Source organism: Pristis pectinata, chromosome 16, assembly GCF_009764475.1.
Source record: "Pristis pectinata isolate sPriPec2 chromosome 16, sPriPec2.1.pri, whole genome shotgun sequence".
Classification (NCBI taxonomy): domain Eukaryota; kingdom Metazoa; phylum Chordata; class Chondrichthyes; order Rhinopristiformes; family Pristidae; genus Pristis; species Pristis pectinata.
This window is the reverse complement of record NC_067420.1, coordinates 23,110,660-23,134,190: the sequence shown is the minus strand read 5'-3', so window position 1 is coordinate 23,134,190 and position 23,531 is coordinate 23,110,660. Positions and strand designations below refer to the sequence as shown.

Below are 23,531 nucleotides of genomic sequence, written 5' to 3'. Positions count from 1 at the left end.
GTAAGAATCTGAGGCAGGGGTTCTGCTCTAAGGATATTTCCCCAGTAGCAGAAAGGCCATAGGTTTCAAGAAATATATCAGCTCTTAAAATGGGGGGTTAGGAAATACCTAAATCTATAGAATTCTTGACTTCAAGGAGTTGTGGATTCTGAATCATTACTCAAATTCATGCCTAACATAGAAAGGAATCAAGAGTTGGGAGATCTGGTAGAAAAATGGGACTTGAGGCCCAGATCAGGTCAGCTATGATCTATTTAAATGGTGGAAAAGGCTGTGTCAGAGTACCTAAAAATGACCAAACATGTAAAATATTAAATGTCCACTTGGTTAACCTTCCACCACCTTGGCAGGTGCACATAAGGAAGCTGTTGATAAACAGTAGCAATCCACTTATAATCACATTTCAAAAAAAAATGAAGAGATGGTCTAAAGCTCGAAAAAATCAGAAGACCCAAGTAATCTGTGCTCCCTAAGCAAAACCACATCTCTCACACAACAATCTAAATTACTCAGACTATATCCCAAAGTACTATTTTTGGAAATGAATCTAAATACAAATAGAACAAGTCAATAAGGAAGCTTGTTTCATAGATTGAGAATTCACAAACAGGCTATCGTTTCCACAAATTAAGAGTGACTTTAACCCCTATCAACCAACCCCTCTACATACATCTCTGCTACATTCAATGCAAGCCATATTTTCCAATTCTACTGCTCTGAACCAAGTGAAATATTTATTCTGGATCTACATAATTTAGAATTCTCAAAAGGACAAAATCATATCAGTCCTCCTTTCTACCAGGAACATGCCAAAAATTATACACTCATCCCTTTCACCCAGATGGTAATTTATTTGAAGATCTTTAACAATGGAATGGTATATCAATACTTCAAGATAATACACCACAATGGCAGGTTGAAGATTTGAAAGTTCATGTGAGTCAAGTCACAAACAGGTGGAAGACCATTTGCTGAGCTTCCCTGCTCAAGAAATTACCAGCCTCTAGCAGGAAAATGCAGAGCTGTAGGAACTCACGTATGGTGACATTATGGACACAATTCTACATACAAATACAAAAACCATCCCTTTGCACCTCACAACTAAAATTCTGTTTAAGAAAAGGATGAAATGATTCAAGGAAACAAGATGTTATTTTCCATTTTTATTTTACACCAGAGTAACTGTACACAGCAATGCATCTATAGGTGCTTTATCACTTTATATTTTGTCGTCAGATTATCAAGACATAAATAATGGGAGTAAGGTTGGTGTAAAGAAACTAGTAGCATTAAGCCTACATAGGATCAAAATGTATTAGGACAAAAGTGATCATAATCATCACTAGCCAGTACTACATCCTCAGGATATTCCTACTGCATATGAAATCAAATGACGTTCACTGTGCAAGCACCCATGGCAAAAAGCCTCAAAAACAATGTCTTTAGTTAAACTTAAAAGCTTCACACCAGTTGTACGCTTGCAGCCTGAAGATAGCTTTGCAAATACTGTAGTGCCTCTGCATTCAAACTTGTGCTGATCATCGACGGCACCTAAAAAGTATTACAAAATTAATCGTGTTATTATTAAATGAATGAACACAAGAGATGATTAAGTTCATGTATTTCATGAAAAGCAACAAATTGTACCCAGAAATAATCCAAATGTCTTGCTGTCCCCCAATTTGAATTCTACCTTCCTTAAACCCTACATATTACTTCTTGAATTCAATCTTCAAAATCTGTAGTCTCTTGCACATAACATTAGGTAAGTTTCAATTCTTGGAAATTAGTTCAGCAAATTTGTGCATTTGGTAAACCCGAAAGCCAAGTACATAAGCTCACATTGGCAAGCACATCATTATAGCAAAAGAAGGTCATTTGGACCCTGGTGCCTACTCCATTTAGTAAGATGAAAGCCTCTCTTTTATGTCAGTGTTGCTTTTCACATCAACTCCACAATCCTTTGATTCACCCAACATACAAAAATAAAATCAATTGACCTCCATCTTGAAAATACTCAGCCATTAAATCTACATTCCTCATAGATAGAGGATTCCCAAGATTAACCACCTTCCGAGTGAAGAAATTTGTTCTCTCATATCTGTGCTATATGGGCCTCTCATTCTGCACTTCAGGATACCTTTTACCCCAGCTGGTCTACAGGCTTACTCCCACCTCACTTTCATATTTCTACTCAAAGAATAGCTTTTATTTATTTCCCTCATCAGGACATCTAGCTTCTCTTTATGTTATTCACCTCTACCACTCCAGATGGTAGGGTTCGACATTCTTGCCACTCTGGGGAAAGAAATTTCTTCTGAATTGTGTAACATTATTCATGACCATCTTACATTTATGGTTCTGAGATCTGGTGTGGGGTATGTTCCTGTATTATCCACTCAATAATTTTAAAGGCCACTATCAATTCAAACCTCAGCCTCCCTTAAAGAGCAGCAACATGTAAAGTCTCTCCTGATACAGACACCATCTCAACTCTCCTAAGCTGGTAGAAGAGGAATGAATTATTTTTATTCAGTTCTTGTTTGTAACATGATTTAAAACACAATCTGTAATTAAAAAGACCTTTAAGTTATTTGTTCCTACTGTTTTTTCAATTACTGATCCCACCACCCTAAATATTCTCTTACTGCACAACTGGCATTGCATCTACAAAATGCACAGCACCATTTCCCAAACTCCTGAACTTTCCCACCGAGGATGATTAGATAGCAAGTGGCTGGGAACATTGCCTCCTGACTTTCCCAGGTCCTACACCATCTCTGGGTCTAAAATACTGGAAAAGCACTCAGACTGTTGCTTCTCAAAAGCAATTAGAAGTGGATAATAACTTTATGAAGTCTAGATGAAGTATACATTTTTTTTCATAGATCTTTCCAACAACAAAATCAGTCATATATCCAAACAGAAATGCTGATTGTAGATAGATAATACATTTTTAAAAAAAGTCCACTATATAATTAAGCCAAAAGGATGGCAATTTTACAAATTAACTTTTATTGTCTCAATTCTACAGTCCCCTGGTGGTAGGCACTGAATTAATCTGAGCAGATTCCATCCTTGACTCATACAAGCTGGCTATTTTCCAATATATTAGTAACAAAGATGTATCAATTATTCTGTTCGAGATTGAGGATAACTGCTCAGAATTAGTTTTCACTGGGATTCTCCATTTGGTTTATAAAAACCTCAATAGCAAGTTGTATCAAGCCTCTGGTATCCATGGAGCCCTTTCCGGTAAGGAATCAACATTTTCAGAGAAAAAAAATTAAGAAGCTCAATAGAGCACTTACATGAAGAAATGTCCTGTTCTGATACCTCTGCCATTGCTACTACTGAATAATAAAAGCACTTTCTCACTCTTGTACATTTCATTCAGTGTAAAGAAATTTTATTCAATTCCTTTTCAATGCCCAATTCCAATACTTACTCTGCCTGGACATGCTGTGGAGAGTTTGTGAAGGCACTGGGCCAGATGAACTCTTGGATTGCTCACAGTTGCACCAATGGGATCGTGTTCTTTCTTTCCTGCAAACGCCAGCTGGAGAAAGCCGTCTGATAGCCTGGTGCATCTTCTATATCAATGAAATGCTCATCTTCAGGAATGCTGTTATCTTCAGCAATTCAATAAACCAATAAGAGCTTGGAGTAAAGGAGTCCTGTTTAAAATGAATATTTATTAAGAATCAACAATTTGAAAGATTCCCAAATAATTTCTAACAACTAATAACACGAACTACTGAAAAGGAAAAATATGCAATAGCATAATGGAGGAAAGAAGATTAGAATATACCAGATGGTTCCATTGTGTATCCTTTTAACAGGAAAATACAGTCACAAGTTCCTGTTTTACCACTCAGTACCACATCATATGAAAGGAATAATGAAGTTGAAAATATTGGATCTATTACTATTGTCACCATCTGAAGTCATACAAGTTTAGAGTTCACAAAATTATTCAGGAGAAATCAATGCAATGCAAGTGCTATGAATGATGTAGTACTGCCATCACTGAAATCAGCCTTCAGTTGTAAAGTTTTTCCTGCTTTGGCCCTTTGCAGTTACATTTTACTTTGTCCAACAATAAAACACAATCTGCATGAGAAAGAGTGAACATTTTCAATTAATTGATGAGACTTCTCATGAACTAACTTCTTGAGTTAACTCCTGTTCCTTTAACAGCTTTCCCAGTAAACACACAAAGGAAGGCCAGTTAGCCTGTGCCCTCCCTCACTTAGATGTCCTTAATGAAACAGAAATGCTACTAACTCAAGACCTATGCTGGATTTAACTCCTCTTTTACAAAAAAATTCCTTGGGTCTGAATATTCACAATGAAAATCAGGTACATTTGCAAAACTGGTAGGCATTTTACCTGATTCTGAAGCAAACTTACACCATTATCATACAATGAAACCCAAGCAACTTACCACAGCTTAGTATAGTCAGTGTCCATCATCGAGGGACATTCTGTTAAGATCTTTGTAATTCCCACTGCACAAATCTTTTTCTCAATTTGCCCAGACACTTTCTGTACCTCTGGAACAACAATTTTTTCCAAAACCATACCAAACATTCTGAAACAAGATACAAGTTTATCATTTCGTAAAGTAAAATAATAGAAAAATAGATGTAAATTTGATAAATTAACACTTCCAAAAACATACAGGAAGCATTTAGCAGCCATGCAAATACAAAAAAAAACAAAAATAGTTCAAGAACCTCCAAATCATTAGCTATTCAATAACTGTAACCATGTTCTAACCAAATTGTTGTAAGCAAGCTGAATGGAAGTTTCTTTTGGCAGAAATAAAATTAGCTACATTCAAACATTCAGTTGGTCAAACAGCATTGTGGCGTGATATTGCCTGATCTCCTGAGTGGTTCCAGCATCTGTTTTTCTTCCCCATTTCAAAAACTGTTGAAACATTGTTACTTTTATCCACCAATTTGTGTATGATGGGGTGAGAGAGGAGGTTGAAATCCACATCCATGGGATTTTACTGGCTACCAACACAAAAAGGCATAGACCATTTATACTTAACATTACTTCTAATATTTCATCTATACTGTATCTTACTTTGGCTGAATGCCATCAAAGATTTCCTGCAATGCTATTGCCCCATATTTCACAGCATAAAGATTAACAAATACCAGAAAACCTAAGAGGCAAAAATAAAAACAATTATAGACATTCAGCAAATGGAGAAGATCATTCTTCAAATACATGACCTAGATTCTCCAAAAATACAGCATTAGTAAAGTGTGCACGTGCAATCTAATTGTATCACATCTTGGTATTTATTGGGCCAATCAGGCAATTATGGAATGGAAGAGAAAAATCAGAGCTTTGTCAATTTGCAAAAATAAAAAAACATAAAATTTCAATGAATTACTTGGAAAAAATGAGCTTACTTTTAACAAATTTTGTTGTTTTCGAATTCTGAAGTCGCTGGAAAAGCAAAATGAAGATCTGTTTCCGGTATTGGTGTATGACATCGCTGACAGATTAAAAAACACAAGGACAATCTATTAGCACAGGTTATCAGTTGTTAATTGCCTGAGAAGTTGCATAAACTTGGTATTTACTTACGGAGGCATGTGCTCAATTATACTGTTAAGCAGGTAGAAGCCTGATGATCATTTGCTTTGGATGCAATTAGCTTTTGGAAGACTCCGAGCAATCCTGGCTATGATTTGAAGAAAGAAACCAAGTCAGATAAAAATCCAGTCAATACCCTTATGTCCCTTCCAAGAATCTGCATTAATCTGTGGTTGCCACCAAAGACCAATACTGGTCAAGAATTCATATTTGTCCTTGATGTGGTTACCAGTTTCATCTCTTCACCCTTCTTCTGAGGCCAGGACTTTCCCTGTCCGTGCATTCCTCTTGCCAGAAATCTCAAAGAATCTTTTTCAGATGATTCCACAAATATACAGGTTCTCCCCAGCTTATGAACACCCATCCTACGTACAGCCCGTACATACGAACAAGGCGTTTGGGAGACTGGCAGGATGGATTTGCTGGCTGCTGCAGGGATCTTCTGCCACAGGTGAATTCGGTTCACTGTCACACTTCTGACTTGTGAACTGTTCGGGTCACAAACAGTTTGCAGGAACAGAACCCTGTCATAACCTTGGGGGGGGGGGGGGGGGGAATGTGTACCATATAAAATGACTAAGTGCACCCAGGTATTAATGATTTGATCTTCAGTGTTGTACCATTTTGCCCATCTATCCTGTAACAGAGTGAACACACATTGATATTCATTGAAAGGTGTTCAGATGTTCTTTAGAGTGCTTCTTTTTCAATAACAGATCAACTTAACTGCCTTTAGCAGTGATCAATATAACCTAACCTGCTTGCTGAAATCCACCTCTTCTAATCAAGACCAGCCTAAAAGAGGTAATGCAGTTGAATATTATAAGGTGATTCAAATGAAGTTCCTATATTAAGCAAAGATCTTAGCTATTCGAATTTGGAATCTCACCCTTCTCATTCACTTTTAGCGTCAACCAATGTAATAATATCAAAATTCAAAAATATTAAGAGCAATGTCTATTTTTTTGTTAACATTTCCTACCCATTCTAAGAGCATTATACCATTAGAAGATGGAATATGATAACAAAGATGCACTTGAAAAGGCAATGGAATAAAAGATAAAACTGCAACTTGAATATAATCAACATAAAACAATGATGCTGCTCTCTATATTTCTTCAATCCATAAAGACCTAAATTTCTCACAAATTTTTAAAAGTTGCATTTTTAAATTAAACAATTGAACAATTACACCCAAGTGCACATTCCAAGTAATCTAAGTTGCTTCCACCAGTTAAAACTTATGTCCACCAAATTGTGCAAAACTACTGTATTCTAAATGTTAAACAGGTAAGGAAAAAAATACTAAGCATACTACTGAGTGTAAAAAAGTTTAAGGAACCCTAAAACCATTGATCTCAAAGAGATATGAACAAAATATATTCAACCACAATTGCAGTAAAATTGCAGTTCTTTTCTTTAAAGTTTTCTAACAAAATTCCAACCAAAAAGTCAAATATAAACAGCAAAATAATAAATTTAGTTTTGGCTACAGTATTTTTTCTGGAAAATCCGTGAAAAGAATCAAAATCGTGATGCCTAGACTTCATAGTGAACGCATTCTTTGCAGACTTTGCCAAGAAAGTACTGGTGAAGTTTCCAAAGAATGCATTCACTATAGACAAATTCATTAAGGTTGACATCAACGTCTCCACATATAGGTAGTGATTTACAGAAGTGAAAAGCAAATGACATTTTGGAGAAAGCAACATCGCGTAATAGCATCAATGAAAGATGAATAAAAATACTTCAGGTTCATAATAGGGCATACCAGTTGTTCATATATTTAAAAATTAATTGTCTTTCATGATGTATTTGCTATCCCTGTACAGGAGATGAAAGCTGAAAAGCCAAGCTGACTCAAAGGACTATCGCCCAATTTTAACTAGTAAGGACTGGTCATAAACATATAAAATAATTATGAATTGGTTCAGAAGAACAATTCTTCTGAATTAGCTTCACATTAAGCTTCTTGTCAAGCTTTCCCTTCCACTGTAGTTTTACAATCTTACTGAAGTGGAAAGGTCCTTTCCATATCTCTCAGACTAGTTAGTGTTCTGATTCTTAAGACTTTAGGGACACAACATACATACACAATTGTTTAAAAAATATTTTTTGATTCAATACCCCAATTATTTTAAATCAGAAATATTTCATGCTTATTTTGAGGCACAATATATTTGCAAAAGTTAAAGAAAAAACGTACAATTTTATCAGCGGCATTTGTAGAAATAGAATTTGCTCCTTTCTCCAGGAAAGGCCTGAAGGTAGTCTGACAAGAGGTGGATGTTTCCCAATACGTTTCCCACAAAAGTGGTTGCAACAAGTGGGGGAACAGAGCCATGTAGCACGGGGAAATATTCAGCACTGTGTATTTCAAGGAGCAGTGACATCACTTGGAACACGTAAGGGAGGAATTCTAAAAAAGGAGAGGAAAAAAAGACAATGTTAAGGCATGTAGTGATCCAAAATTTTTTAGTTTGATGAAGGCAGAGGATATCTGAAACTATTTGCCATTTGTCATTAATGTGAAAATTAGGGGACAACCAATTTAAAATCTGGCCAAGTCACTGTGTATATGTTTGCCTACCTGAATTAGCTTACAGACAGGCTCTTAAGTAGATGTTCAGCACTGTCAGTTCATTGGAAGTAGGATACTGTTTAAATATCAAAGAAGCAACCTATACATGTTACAGGACTAACTGAAACACGGAAAAGTAAAGCATCTTCTGCATGGAAGTTTGGCAATTATGCAACAAATAATTGTTCTTAATGGGACTTGGTTAGGTTATTTATTGGGTCATGTGAGATGGATGCTGCTTGGCAATGCTAGTATTTATTATCCATTCCCATTTGCCCCCTACCCAAGGGGGCAGTTAGGATTAGTTGTTATTGATTGATTTGGAGTTAAATATAGGTCAGGAGCAGGCAAGGATGACCGATTTCTTTCTCTGAAAAAATGTTAGCCATAGAATCAGAGCCATACAGAATGGAAACTGCAACTCCAAGTCTACACCAACCATATACACTAAATCAATACTGTCCCACTTAATTCTCCCCACTATCATCATCACTCCTTCCAGATTTTACTACTCACCGACACACTATGGGCAATTTACCATGGCCAATTAATCTACTTTCCCAGTCATTGTATGTGGGAGAAAAGCAGAATACCAAGAGAATACTAGAACCCATGGGGTCATAAGAACAACATGCAAACTCCACACAGACAGCACTGGAGATCAGGATTGATTCCAGGTCACTAGAGCTGTAAAAGCAGCAGATATATTATATCCTCCACTATGCCATTCCCAACCCATGACAATAATTCCATGGCTGGTTACGCAGTTCTTTAAAAAAAAAATCCAGTTATATTGAATTACTTGTATTAAAATATCCTCCTGTCATGAAATTCAACTCACATCTTCCAATCAATAGTCCAGTAACTTAACCACTATGCACCCGATGCAGCAGTCTGAGTACCTGCCCACCCTGAACTACTCATGTCTTCTACTCTACAATCCCCATCCTTCCATCTGCCTCACCAACCTAACAGACATCATCTCAAAACAGACTAGTGAAGCACAATGTGGACTTTTGTGAGCTTCAGGTGCCAAAAGAATGTTAATAATAGTGTCCCAACTAATGCTGTGTAGGGCATACTGCTGACACCAATTACAATAGTCTGCCTCAAATTGTACATTGAAGCCCACCAAACACCTCAATGACTTCTACAATTAAGCACACAGATCAGTAACATACTATATATTTTCCCCAGCTTAGCTGGTAAGGAGATATAGTTAATCTGATTCCAATCATTCATATTGTATGTACTATGTATTTTGAAGCAATGCTCGGTCAAAAACACTGTAACCTTCAAGTAAACTGTGTAACTAATGAAATATTTTTAAACAATACTCACCTTGCACATCATTCTGTAATATTTCAGTAAACACTGGGAAAAGAGCCTCTTCAAAACTTCTCACAGTTATAGGATTCGGTTTGCATGTTATGCGCACAGAAAGGCAAAGGGACTCAAATAGATAATGGTTGAAGTGTGGCTTGCTTGGATTCTAGGACAAGAGCAAATTCAAGTTAAGTATCAACTGTTAATGTTGACCAACAGAAAATAAGTAAACAAATTAAAGGTTAATACAAGTCCAACAAATGATCAAATAACCCATTATTTGACTGGGAAATATTGATTAGAAACCCAAAGAATATTCTTTTGACATGGCATGGATGTTGAATGTTCATCTGAGTTATCCTACAGGCCCTCAATTTATCATGTCATGTACAAAATGGTGCATCTGTCAACATAGCACCTTTTTGCACTGCAAATGCACATTAACCCAGAAGTAAAGTATCAAGGTCACATAGTTATTCTGTGTAAGACCCAACAGTAATGATAACATGTACAGGAAGAATGAAACAAGAATGGGAAGATGTTCAAAAGGTGAAGCTTAGTGAGCTTGGGGAAAAAAAATTGATCTCTTTCAAGAGTCACAATACAGTAAAAGGGGATGGGGAAGATGGTGTATCACAGAGCTACTTTTCAGTCTCCAAAAGGTAGAGATCTGTTTGAAAAGCAACATCATCATTCATGCCTGCATATGTAATTGAAAAAAATGGTTGAACTCACATGGTGCTGCAAGCTCAAAGGAGATAACTCAAGGCAAGTTAAAAGAATAGAAAATGAGGTAGGTGAAGCCATGCTGGCAATCACCAATGAGATACAAAGCACCACACAGATGAGTACAAGTAGAACAACAATTCTTAAAGTGTGAAAAAGCGTCTGTTGTTGAGAGTAGTGGTGGGGACAGAAGAGGTCTTTAGTCCCCAAAAATGGATGGGATGGGAAAGAATGAAGAAGCATGATGTTGTGCTGATCAAATATAGAAAGATACCCAAAAGGAAGAAGCTGATGGACAGAGGGGGTGAAATAGTGAAAATAAGTCTTGGCAATGGGTATCAAAAAGTTTGGGAACACTGACATCTGTAACAAAGTAACAGCAACTGTGTTGAAGTGGCAGATGAGGAAGTAAAGTGGAGTGAGCAGCAAGAGAACTTTTGTTCATGTTGTCATGGGTATGCAAGAGGAGTGGTCTGATATTTGCTGAATAGCTTGAACACTGGTTATCGTAGGTGGATACAGGACTATTTATTTTGGAATTCACCAAGAGCAACTCAAAGTCAGAAACATTTGCTGAGAGAAGCTATGAAAATGACTTTTGATAGTTATTTGAATAAACCTAAATAGATCAAAATCGGTGGTGATCATGCTTAAAACTAAAATGATGAAAAAGAACAAATCAATTTGCTCACTCAAACAGAAGCATTCTGAACATTCAAATTTAATTTTACTATAAACAATATACATACAGAATTTGGAAAAGGGTACATTACCTTGCTAACTACCAATAACTTCTGTGTTAGCTGGCTAATCAGTGTGGGAACATAAGGAACAATTGCTTCCTGAAGAAGTGAGAAACTTCTCATAATAGCTGTCAATAGAAAGAGAACATATTCAGTGGACATTCTTTCCTTAAGCATTCTCCCCTTGCTATGGGTGGACAGCTAATTGAATGAGCTGGTTTAAAAACATACAACAATGACATGTACGCCAACAAGTGATTTGGAATGCACAATATGCAACATTTATCATTTCTTTCCTCCGGTTGATGAATGGCTGGACACTTTTTGGAGTAATTCATTGTTCATTTTCTGATAAACAGAAGAGTATCCAAGCTGAATGGAACTGAAGAGGGCAGCCATTCATTTAAGTATTCCGTAAATGCCATCTTAATTCTCTTAAATATGAATATGCAAAGCGTATTTCAGATTCCTATTTTTGCAAAGTTCAAACTATGCCAAAACGCCATTTTCACCTTGAAAGGATTTCTCTCACTATTCGACTATTTTCTGATGTACTTAAAAGATCCAGATCTAGGTGGTGGGCTCCGATGTAAACCCCTCTCCTTTTGGTACATCAGGTGATATGTGCATTTCAAAAACACTTCTATAAATTCACTGGAGTTCAAAGCAGCAGAACTCAACTTTGGAACATCATCTGAAGTTCAATGAACCAATCTAAAGCTGACCAGTCAACACATTCTTCTCACCTTTCATAACGTATTCATTTTCAGAAGACCCAGGCAAAGTCAGGGCTTTAAAAAGATTTGTTAACAGGTGTTCAACAACAGGGGCCAACTCCACAGCAGATATTCTGGAAACAGAAATATATTAACTCACCACTTACACAACTGACACCTTTCACCAAAAGATTTTGTAACTTGGTACTGATTTATTTAACAGAACTCAAAACATGAAAGTCAGAAATCAACACCTTTGCAAACTAGAAAAACTGCAAACTAGAAAAACCTCAACTGCTATAGTATGTCGAGATACTTACAAAGTGGCATTGTTAGGTCCTTTCATAGTGAATATCCTTTCAATAGCGTGAGCGGCATATGTATGAACAACAATGTTTTCTGCTTGTAAGTGGTTAATTAACAGTGGGAGGGACACCAAAAGTTGTTCCTTGGGAAGCTGTTAAATTAACATGTTACTTTTACAGTAGCAATACTCTAATAGACACTGAAAAACACCCAAAAATGTCAGAACAAATTAAATTGAAACTTAAGCTACATATCCCTATTTACAAATTAAACTTTAACTTGTTACACAACAATAATGCATTGTTATAAACACATTTATGGAATTAATATTTTGCTTATGTTAAGCAGAGATTTAAATTATGTAATTATATATGGAATTGCAAAACTTGCCTGGCTCCGAAAAATCATAACATATTTTATGGCATCTGCTTTCAGTACGGGGAATTCATTCACTGTAAACAAAATATAAAGCACTCAGACCATATACAGTTTCACTGATGTCATGCCAAAGCAAGACTATAAATCTATATGCCAAAAAATACTTTTCACTGTCTATACTACGCAACACATGCATATTGCAATACATAGTCGAAAACAATTAGTACCAGAACTATAGGAGCAAACAATACATACATTGAACAAGCTGCATTAAATCGGTCACATTTTATCTGCATGCATTTGCACCATCATTAAATAAGCAGCTTCAAGCAATAGACCCCTCCGCATGTCAAACTACAGTATACAGTTTACAAAGCTGCATTTTTGACTTACTTTAAGTTTTTCATGGAACATTTCAACTTACCATTTGGTGACTTCAAATCAGACAGTATGTGATTAACAAAGAAGTCTGTTAGATTTACGAGCTCATTTGCTTGAGTTATTCCATGCTGAAAATAATGAAGGGGTGGGTGGAAAAATATACCAGTTAATATTCAAAGCAAAACAAAATACAAATGCTCCTCATAGTCAAAAACAGTACCTTTTGAGTTTGAGCTTTGGAGGCAAGTGATGTCACAAGATAAATTGCAGCATCTTTGTGCTTCCAATTAATAGAAGGATTTTTGGCATATTGTTGCAACATAGAATTGACGTAGCCAGAGAATATCGCCGTTACAGGCCCTTCAAAGTATTTGCAAAGACCACGCACCAAATCACAAGCTGCTCTTCGTCTGGTATCAATGTCTGCAAAAATGATAAATTAATAAAAAAGTTCTTTTTTTGCAAGGAATCAGGTGAAAATAGGAATTTTAAATTTTTTTGAATTTTATTTACAGCGTGGTAACAGACCCAACGAGTCCACACCGCCCATCTTAAACCCAATTAACCTACCCGTACGTCTTTGCAACGTGGGAGGAAACCGGAGCACCCGGAGGAAACTCACGCAGACACGGGAGAACGTACAAACTCCTTACAGACAGCGACGGGAATCGAACCCCGATCTTCAACTCATAAAATTACAAATTCTTAGGATGATAAAGGTAATTAAGCTAAAATAGTATTGTTTCTTACCAAATAAACTACTTCCGATTTGGATTCAATGCAGTGGCAGTTATAATTGCCACTTTAAACATTACTTCCTACTCTCCATCATGTCTCTCCCTTCCCTCAGTGACCACAGTTCTTTTCCAAGAATTTGGAAGCTAAATTTCAGACTTCCTTGGACATATCTGCAATGGATTAAGTCTGAAGACTCAGCTGCGCCTTCTTAGATCTGCTGCTCAGTGACATATTTTCAATGAATTTTTATCTGGGCTTTCTGCTGTTATTTACTGGCTGATGGGTTTTCCCGCTTCAGTCTATTTCCAATTTAGTGTTCCTGGACCCCACTGCTGTACTGTGTTATGGTCACCTTTAACTTTGATGCTATTTTTCCCTGTTTTCCTCCAATGGATTACATCCTGCCAGCACATCTCCTGCCAGACTCTGGAGCAAAACACAAACTGCTGGAGGAATTCAGTGGGTCAAACAGCATCTATTTGGGGGGGGGGGGGGGGGGGGGGGTTGGGGGGGAAAGAATCGTCGACATTGATAATTCTTCCCACCCGCCCCGCCACAAATGCTGCTCAGCCCGCAGGAGTTCCTCCAGCAGTTTACATTTTCCATCTCCAGGATCTTCATTTCCAAGCAAATATCTTTATCAGTCCTCCCTTCATTTCAGTAATTTCTGCAACAAGTCTGCAAACATGCTCAATGCTGATGCCACAACATTTAAATCAACCAATCCCACCTAGGGATTCTTGATTAACTTTGCACTCCCTCCTGAAGTCTGCTCTCAAGTAACTACTAGGATATATGTGTTGGGTATACAGAGCTTCAGGTAGTGGATTCAGACACAAGAGACTGCAGATGCTGTAATCTGGAGCACAAAAAACAAACCGCTAGAACAACTTAGCAGGTCAGGCAACATCTGTGGAGGCAGAGAAACAGTCGACATTTCGGGTTGAGACCCAGCATCAGGACTGAGTGTGAAGGGAGAGAGCCAGTATGAATAGGTGAGAGGGAGAGGTGAGGCAGGGGGCTGGCAGGTGATATGATGGAACTAGGCAAAGAGATGATGGGCAAAAGGAGCCAGGTGGGGGAGGTATGGAATTGGGAAACAGCTGCTGGTGGATGATAGGTAGAAATAGGCAAGGAGAGAGAATAAAGGGAGCAGATGGAGGAAGGTGGGGATAAGAGATAGGCGGAAGGTGATGTGAAGAGAGGAGAGGCCGCAGATGCTGGAATCTGATAAGAAAGATGATAATTGGAACAAATTAAGGGAGGGATGATGGGCAGGTGGAACTAGTTGTGGCAGGGGATAGGAGATCCAGTTGGTAAAATGTGTGGGTAATAGGCAGATGGGAACCAGGTGGGAGAGGAGAATGAAACTGTTAAAAGGGGCTGTTGGGGGGAGGTTGGTGTGGATTAATCAGGAGGGAGAAAGGAGCATCAGGGGTACAGGTTACCTGAAATTAGAGAATTCTATGGCCATATGATTGGGTTGTAGACTCCCCAAGCAGAATAGGAGGTGCTGTTCATCTAGTTTGCCTTTGGTCTCACCCTGACAGTGGAGAAGGCTGAGAACAGACAGGTTGGTGTGGGAATGGGAAGGGGAGATGAAATGGCATGCAACTAGCAGCTCAAAGACAGCCACTGTGGACAGAGTACAGGTATTCTGTAAAACGGTTACTTAGTCTATGCTTGCCCTCACTGATGCACAGGAGGCCACATTGAGAGCACCAAATGCCGTAGACGAGGTTGGAGGATGTGCATGTGAATCTTTGCCTGACCTGGAAGGGCTTGTTTAAGTCCCTGGATGTTGATGACAGAGGAGGTGAAGGGATGAGTGTTGTACTTCCTACGATTGCAGGAAGCAGTACCAGGGGACAGGGAGGGGTGGGCAGATAAGGGAGTCACAGAGAGGGTGGTCTCTGTGGAAAGCTTAAAGGGGTCGAGAGGGGAAGACTTGACTGGTGGCGGGACCCGTTCAAGCTGGTGGAAACGACAAAGGATGATGTGCTGGCTGGTAGAGTAGAGTGTCTGGCAAGGGAGGTGTGGTGAGAGCAGAACTCAGAAATGGAGGAAATGCAAGTGAGGGCTTCTACCGAAGGGAAGCCATGTTTCCTGAAAAAGGAGAACATTTCAGACTACATGGAATAGAAAGCCTCATCTTGAGAAGTAGTGGATATTCATGAGGCAACTGAACAAATCAAGAGATTCCCTGGAGTAGCTCATCCATTTTGGCCCCCACTGATACCTAGTTCTAAGGTACAGCTCCAAGTGGCCATCAACATGCAACAGCTCAGCAAACTACTTCAATAGCAGGTTTACCCATGTAAGCATAGGTACCGGTCTTCATACCCTCATTGAGAATGGGAAGCTGTATTTCTCAACCATGTAAAAACAGTTCTGGCAGAAAACAAGATCCAAAGGGTAGCTGCAATCAGAACATGTCTCCCAAATTAGATGTCTGACATCCCTGCCGACTTGAATGAAGTGCTTTCAAAATTTTGATTCCCACTTTATTCCTTAGCACATGACGGTTGTCAGTGCCTATCCACATATGCTGACCAGCACAAAGGAAAGCCAGCAGTTGTTCTATTACGAGCTGGACTCCATCCTCAGATCAACATCTGCAGATGACAAAACTATTCTTGCTAGGAGACTTCCATACTAGTCAACTCGACATTTGTGAAGTCAGAATTGCCAAAGGCACATACAATACAGAATGTTGGACAGAGTAGATTGGCATCAATCCCAACTGTTCAACCTACATATTAAAACAAGAACTGTGCCAGTATCTCATGCTTAAGAGAAGAGTTTTTAACAAAGCTCATGTACATGAGCCATCAGATGCAATTTCAGCATTAACTGAAATAAGCTTTCTTCACAGTTGGAACTCACTGGCAGACTATCAAAAAAAGGAACTAGTTCAAATATGTTGCATTGACATGGCTGAATCAGAGTTGAGGGTCAAAGGGTACAGTAGGATTAGTTTAATGAAAACAATGAGGATCTGTCCAAACAAGAAATAAGCAGAATGCAAATGCTGAACTGGTGAACAATGTCACCTCCTCAAAAAAAAAGGTTCAAATCACAGAGTAAAATCCAGGACAATGTAAACTGTAGAAGTTTAGCATTATGCTGACATAAATATAAAGTTCCTTGACCCTTTTAAATAACCAATGGAACTTCCAGATTTGGCATTGCTCTCCTTAATTCTGAAGGCAGCAGAATTCTCAAAGACAAGAAATGAATCAAACAGAGAAAAGTCAATCACCTTCAACACATTACTCAAAATACCAGCCCCAGTCAACCAACGTACCATCACACAACGACGTGGCAAATCCAAAGAGGATTATAACCTCTCTTGATGAGTTACGATAAAAGAAATGTCATTAAATATCTGAACTGTAGAAAGACACCTGGCAAGATGGAATTACAGAATGGTACAATGTAGTAGGGCCAAAGGACCATCAAGGTGTCTTCTACAGTATCTCAATGGAAGAAGCCATTATTATAACAGAGTTCATAATTAGTAGGAGAAGCCAACTGTGCAATGTGCAGAAACATTTTCCTTGGTTCAGCAGGGAGAATACTGGCTTGCATCCAACTGAAAAGATTCATTACAAACATTCCTGAAGAGAATGTCCCAGAAGTGTTTATAAAGCAGAGAACAACATAACATTTTTGTAACAAAGTTGGTCCAAGAAAAGTTCAGAGAACAGAATTCTTACAGACAAATCTGCTGATCCATGATTGCATCACTGGGCAAGAATGCTCCAATGATAACTCTTGATATGCATTATGAAGATTACACACTTTCTTGGTTGTATCACAAAAGTTTTGGTTCAAAGGATAATATTTCCATTACTGACAATCGTCAAATGTTCAAAACTGAGATCAAGACATTGGGAGATATTTCTCTCCATGCCACACTGAGCAAACAATTGGCACCTTGATTGGAGAACTTTCTGGAGCATTGAGGCTCTGTGGCCTTGCCATAAATCTCAATAAGACAGATGTCTTGCACCAATCTACACCTCATTCAATCACCCCCATTTTAGCCAATATCTGCCACTGCACATTTGAAAAATGTGGACAGGTTTAAGTTTCTCAACAACACCATCTCAAACGACTGTTCGCCAAACAAGAAAAGTGCACCAAGAATCAATAAACCAGCCATATCTCCAACTGACTCCAAAAAAAAGTCCTTAACCAACACAATATCAGTCTTGCATTCAAATTGAAGATCTGTTATGCAGTGATGCTATTAATAATCCATTACAATTTGGAAATGTGGACTCTCCACTGACAGCACCTCAAACATTGAGCTGTCTCACATGAATTCCCTCTACTCAATATGCCAGCAGCAAAGAATAGCCAAAATCAGCATCCTTAAGGGTGCTGGAAAAACTTACATGGAATACACATCTTGTACATGGATCTGAGGTAGGACAGAATGAGGGATATCTGTATAAATGGTCAAAGACAAACTCTGGAACTATTTCCAGTGGGCTGCACTATTCCCAAGGATATCATATAATAGGTACTCTGCATGATTCATGGGCAGTTCTCAAGATCAGCATGCAACAGCTTCAAGCATGGTTGGTAAAATCATCCTTCAGGGTGTACATGAAAGGAAGTGCAGACCTATAGAGTTATAACATGGTTACAAACTTTACCTGCACATCAGAATACACATTCATACAGTAAGCCACCTGTGACAATGCTGAGAGCAAAGGACAACCAATAACAATAAGACCTTTACAATTTGAGAAGGCATTTTGGCTACTACATTTTATTTTACAATTCCTATATTTTTCTCCTCCTAAGCTATCACTCCCATTAATGCATCTCCTTTCATTTCTCTCCTCTCAGTTGCTTGGTCCACCTTCCTTTTTCCAGATTTCTGGCAGCCCTCAAATTTCCCAATCTCCTGGTGTCATACCAAACTCTATTCAGAGGGCTGCCGCTGGTGAACTTAAACTGCGATAATGCCTCCTGAGAATAATAAATTAAGCAGCTTGTAAGTTGCAAGAGGCAGTTTAGTAGCTAGATGCTGGTCTGCTGCTCTGCCCCAGGCAAGGTTCCATGTGCATCTAAGCAAGTGTGAGATAGCTATTCTATTATAACCTCTAACTTGGGCCTTACAAATGTACTAACTTCAGAAGTCAGAAAATTAATCAATTATAACAGGCTATCTAGTCTAAGCATTCATTGCTTTGGTGCTGATGCTGCTGGCAGGGCAGGCACGGTAGTGTAGTTAGTGTAACGCTTTACAGTGCCAGAGACCCAAGTTCAATTCCGGCCCGTCTGTAAGAACCTTGTACGTTCGCCCCGTGTCTGCGTGGGTTTCCTCCGGGTGCTCCGGTTTCCTCCCACATTCCAAAGACGTATGGGTTAGAAAGTTGTGGGCATGCTATGTTGGCACCGGAAGCGTGGCGACACTTGCGGGCTGCCCCCAGAACACTCTACGCAAAAGATGCAGTTCACTGTGTGTTTCGATATACATGTGACTAATAAAGATCTTAACTTAACCCTGTTCAGTTGGTTAATGACGACTCAGGATGTTATCTCGGTTCCAGTGAAAATCAAAAGGAGGAGGTGTCGTTATAGGGGATGGAAATTATGTATCATGTATAATTCAAAGCTTGCATTAACTTGGGTCCTAGCCCTAAGTATTTCAATACTTAAGGACATAGTAGTTTTTTAATGGAAGCTTGGTCATTAATAAAACAACTAAGATGATTAGGCCAATAAAAATACCTTACAATTCTTCTGTAGCAATGATTGTGGAACTACAATGACTTATACCCAACACTATGGCCAACCTGTGTGCAAAGAAAGATTGGAATCAGGACACCACTCCCTTAGAATTTTTCTTTGGCATTTAATGTTCATTCATGCCTGAGTCAAAGTTACAGCAAGGTCCGATGCTGAATGTTTGTGATGGAACACACAATAAGCACTGACAGTAACTATTTCTTGACATCTCTGCCAACGAGTTATTCAATTTTACAGATGACAGCTGGAGGATTGAAAGTGCGAACTAGATCAGATTTATCCTTTATGTTGTGAATAGGATATTGCACAAGGTTGATAATAACAAACAAGGAAAGTGAATAAGTGTTGAAGATCAACATGAAGTTTTTGGCTGGAAGTTGTTGCTCAAGTACAAGAATCTTCAACTCGTTCACTATACTTTGAACTTTTGTTTTGCAAGTGATTAACACTTGTAACACTGACGCATCAAACCTCTGTTCATTATGGCAAGGACAACAAAAAGATTACCTGATCCCTCCAAATCCCTCCTTATATACTCTTCAGAATTATCTTCAAAAGTTTCTTCATCAGCAGCTACAAATAAAAACAATTTGCTGTTGGTAAATTTGGAATGTTTGTTTTTGCCATTCTTTTGATTTTGGTAAACCGTTCACTCAAAGTTTAGTCATATAAGCTACAAAGCCATGTTTTAAAACATTTACTCATACATAAAATCTTAAAATTCCACTATATATTGTTATTGGCAGCTACTAAACTCATGCATACTTTCACCCAATTTCTCAGTCATATTTACCCATAAGCCCTTTGGCATTTTCATTCAAAACCCTCATACAAATCTGGTGATGTGCTTCACATTTTTGCTTCAACTTTTCCACAGAAGAGTTCAATTTTGACCTAACTGGCTCTTTCCACCATGCAACATCACAGACCTTTATTCTGTATTTGACAATATAGATTTCTTTAGAGTCATTTACCTCGGAATTCCATGTTAGGAACAATTACTTTTTCACAGATACTGGTTAACGTATTCTGATCCTCAAAGAGATGTTTGTAGTGTGGTCTTTCACAAACCGATGCCAGGAATTGAATAGCATTACTTACCAACTGAAAAAAGATACATAATGATTAGCTTTGATATTTGGTAAGCTAAGCTCTGTCGTTTTAAATCTTAAGTCTGGAAATACTCTGTGGCAAGTCCTAGCTGAGAACTATTTATTTGTAGAAAAAAAGAGTTGAAATATTCAACTCATGCTGAGGTTATGGATTTGCACTTATAGCCCGTAGTATTGCAGCGAGATCTATCAGGCCAGTTTTAATGCATCATGGAGCATCTTTGTGCTGCAGAATAGTAGACAAAATTACAGATTGGTGTCATTAAAAAATAATTTCTGTATAAATTTTCCTAAAATGAAATGATACACAGAGAATTTAGTACCCAATTTTATATTTTACTATGTCATTTTAAAGATAGTATTGAAACAGAAATAATTTACATTTAGAGCTGCTAACACCTTCAAGGCTCAAGACTGGGTAATTTTTTTGTTACTACTTAACTATTCAGATGTATTGATCTTGACCAAGTTACAAACCTAAAAGCAACATGGAGGAGGAAATAAATTATACGTAGGTGGAAAGAAAAAGCTACAAATGGTATCTAAAATAGTCATAACATTTCCTGTGATCACAATCAAGTACTACCTGTAATTGCCAATCAGCTTAGATCAAACAACAGACTCCATGTCAGTGCACCTAATTACACAAGTGGGAGCTGTCTAACTCAAGATTACAATAATGGAAGGCAACTAATATCTACCATTTAATCGTGGTTCAAAGCTGGCAAGGCTTTTGCCTACCAGGATCCTGATTCTGAGACAACCTGCACTGAACCAGGATGCTTTCCTACCTACGAGTCAACATATTTCAAACATGAACTGAGGACAGTCAGGCAACCTCCTCTCAAACCTCTATCAGAATTGCTTTATACCAAACCACAAGATGAGGAAACAGTCCGAGTTTATTGATAATCTTTTCTGCCCCCTATAGGAGAATTACCATTGCTATCAGTTCACTAAGTGGATTCATGACAAAGAACAGTCACACCTCCAGCTGACGATCAACTGTTATTTCCAGAAAGAACGGCACAAGCAAAATGAGTAATGCATGAAGTATACAAAGAATTCAACCTCTGAACAGTAATAAAAATATCCAAAATTACATTAAGTTCTAAAATATTCTTTTACTAACATATTGCACCTGTTTAAAAAAAACTTACCAAGTCATATTTAACCTCCTGTTTGGTTGTAACCAGTAAATTCCAAATAGCAGTGACAAACTGTGGCAGATAGGGCTGGAATTCCTCATCGTACTTCTGAGCGTAGAGAGCAGCATTGTCACAGATTTGAGACTTAAGCAGCTCCAGTAAACCAGCTTCTTCTTCATCCTGCAACAAAAAAAGCCATTAGATATACGAGATCAATGAATCAAGTTGTAAATGAACATTCCTGACTTTTGCTTAAGCTACTTTCACAGCATTTTTATGCAGTGGTCAGGAAATAGGTCATCAAGACCTAAAAAAAATCTATTTGTTCCAGACCACAGAATATCTGTACTTGGTACCAGTGGAATAAAGCCCATTAACACTTCAAAGCTAGTTTTAAGCATTATTGATAAATTTTGTCAGCTACTGATATACAATTAAGACATTTATCTGACAGCATCAGGTCTTGCTCACCAATATGGTGCGATGGGAGAACAGAAACATGTTGAACATTCAATGTTCAACACAGCGATCATCATCTCTTCTGCTATAAAGACATAGGTGAATGCTGCTATTATGGAAAAAACAGCAACAAATACCACACAGTTAGGTTTTCCTATACCTAAACCCCTGTTACACCCAGAAAAGAAAGTTGAATCAATTAAGGAAAAAATTATTTTAACCAACTCCATTTAAAAAGAAACATTTATGCTATTATTGAAAACTACCAAAGGTTTAGCAGATTGAACTCTACGGCATTCATTCTTTTTAAGTTTAGAACAAAATTGTGCAGGCACTTTGCTACAATGTCTATTTTGTCTTCACTGAAGGCCAATTCTGAACACTCATAACCAAAGGCATGGATGACTGCAGGATCTTTCAACTGACTTTAGAAAGTACAACTTAATCACCATAGCATTTCAGTAAATGACAAAGACAACAGAAAAATAGTTCCGGGACATGAGAACGAAGTAAACTTCAGTGTCCCATTACCTTGGGAATAAAGTGGTTATGAGTGCACGCTACCAGTTGCAAAATTCTTTCAGACAGAAGTTTTTAAAAGCAGCCGTGGAAGCTCTGCTTAAACATTTCTAATAGTATAAAATAGTTTTAGGGACTTTCGCTTACATTAGTCTGTAGTAACTTATTATCCAAAGTGAGCAAACTATGAAAGTTCATCATCCATGTTTCCATGTTGTCTTCAAAGAATTCTGGCAAATCCTGGAGAAAATCAAAATATTAATTACATACCAACTTAAAGGCAAGTCACAAACTACAACTCAAACCATTGGAGACTTACTTGAAAATTTAAACTGTAGAATAACTTGGCAATCAAAACAAGGGATGAGAAGAGGACCTTCAATACATTTACATCTTTGGCATGCGTATGGCACAGCTCAATAGTAGTCTGCAAAAAGTGTCATATTTAAGTCATTATATTTGATAGTAAGTATGACAATACAGCAATCAATCCTCAATTCAAAGACTATATCAAAGTCAAGTTTGAAATCAAAAGCAAGACATAAATACAAAGCAGAAAATTAAAATATTAGCCATTATTATGATGTTAATAGTGGAAACAGTCACCTTAAAGAGTGTCGTTAGGGGCTCTGCAAAAATGTCTAATACCAGTTTAATCTCAGTCCACAGTTCATTTGATTTGAATTCATGTCGATACCTAACAATGATAAATCAAACAATGATAAATCAAAAAATAAATTCATGCTTCCATAGGAAGGAAGAATAAATGGTCAAAATTGCATTTGCTCAACATCTTTCACCCTCAAGGAACTACTTTAAGTGTAGACTTGGGAAATAGAGTGTGAAGATGGATGACCAAGGAAATTTTGTTTCCTTCACATAGACACCAGCTCCAACAAAGAGTCTCAATCATGCACCTCTTCTTTAATGTATTGCAGATCTAACAGACCAATGAATGCTCCTGAATGTGCCACACAACCATCAAGCAATTCCAGTGCAGTTACAACATT

At 37.9% G+C, this 23,531-nt stretch overlaps 1 protein-coding gene across 1 annotated transcript in view; it reads right to left on the bottom strand.

Moving 5' to 3' along the window:
* Nucleotides 1-1,150: 1,150 nt before the first annotated feature.
* cse1l (CSE1 chromosome segregation 1-like (yeast)) overlaps nt 1,151-23,531 on the bottom strand; it is a 34,087-nt gene continuing 11,706 nt past the window's right edge. The window contains 24 exon segments of the mRNA XM_052031149.1: nt 1,151-1,551; nt 3,449-3,564; nt 3,567-3,643; nt 3,645-3,677; nt 4,448-4,594; nt 5,098-5,179; nt 5,433-5,518; nt 5,611-5,653; nt 5,656-5,707; nt 7,826-7,978; nt 7,980-8,038; nt 9,542-9,692; nt 11,026-11,123; nt 11,742-11,845; nt 12,032-12,168; nt 12,408-12,469; nt 12,820-12,904; nt 12,997-13,199; nt 19,791-19,856; nt 20,258-20,387; nt 21,556-21,723; nt 22,669-22,761; nt 22,841-22,948; nt 23,128-23,218. Coding sequence (XP_051887109.1) covers nt 1,462-1,551; nt 3,449-3,564; nt 3,567-3,643; nt 3,645-3,677; nt 4,448-4,594; nt 5,098-5,179; nt 5,433-5,518; nt 5,611-5,653; nt 5,656-5,707; nt 7,826-7,978; nt 7,980-8,038; nt 9,542-9,692; nt 11,026-11,123; nt 11,742-11,845; nt 12,032-12,168; nt 12,408-12,469; nt 12,820-12,904; nt 12,997-13,199; nt 19,791-19,856; nt 20,258-20,387; nt 21,556-21,723; nt 22,669-22,761; nt 22,841-22,948; nt 23,128-23,218 — 2,434 coding nt within the window. The 3' untranslated portion in view covers nt 1,151-1,461.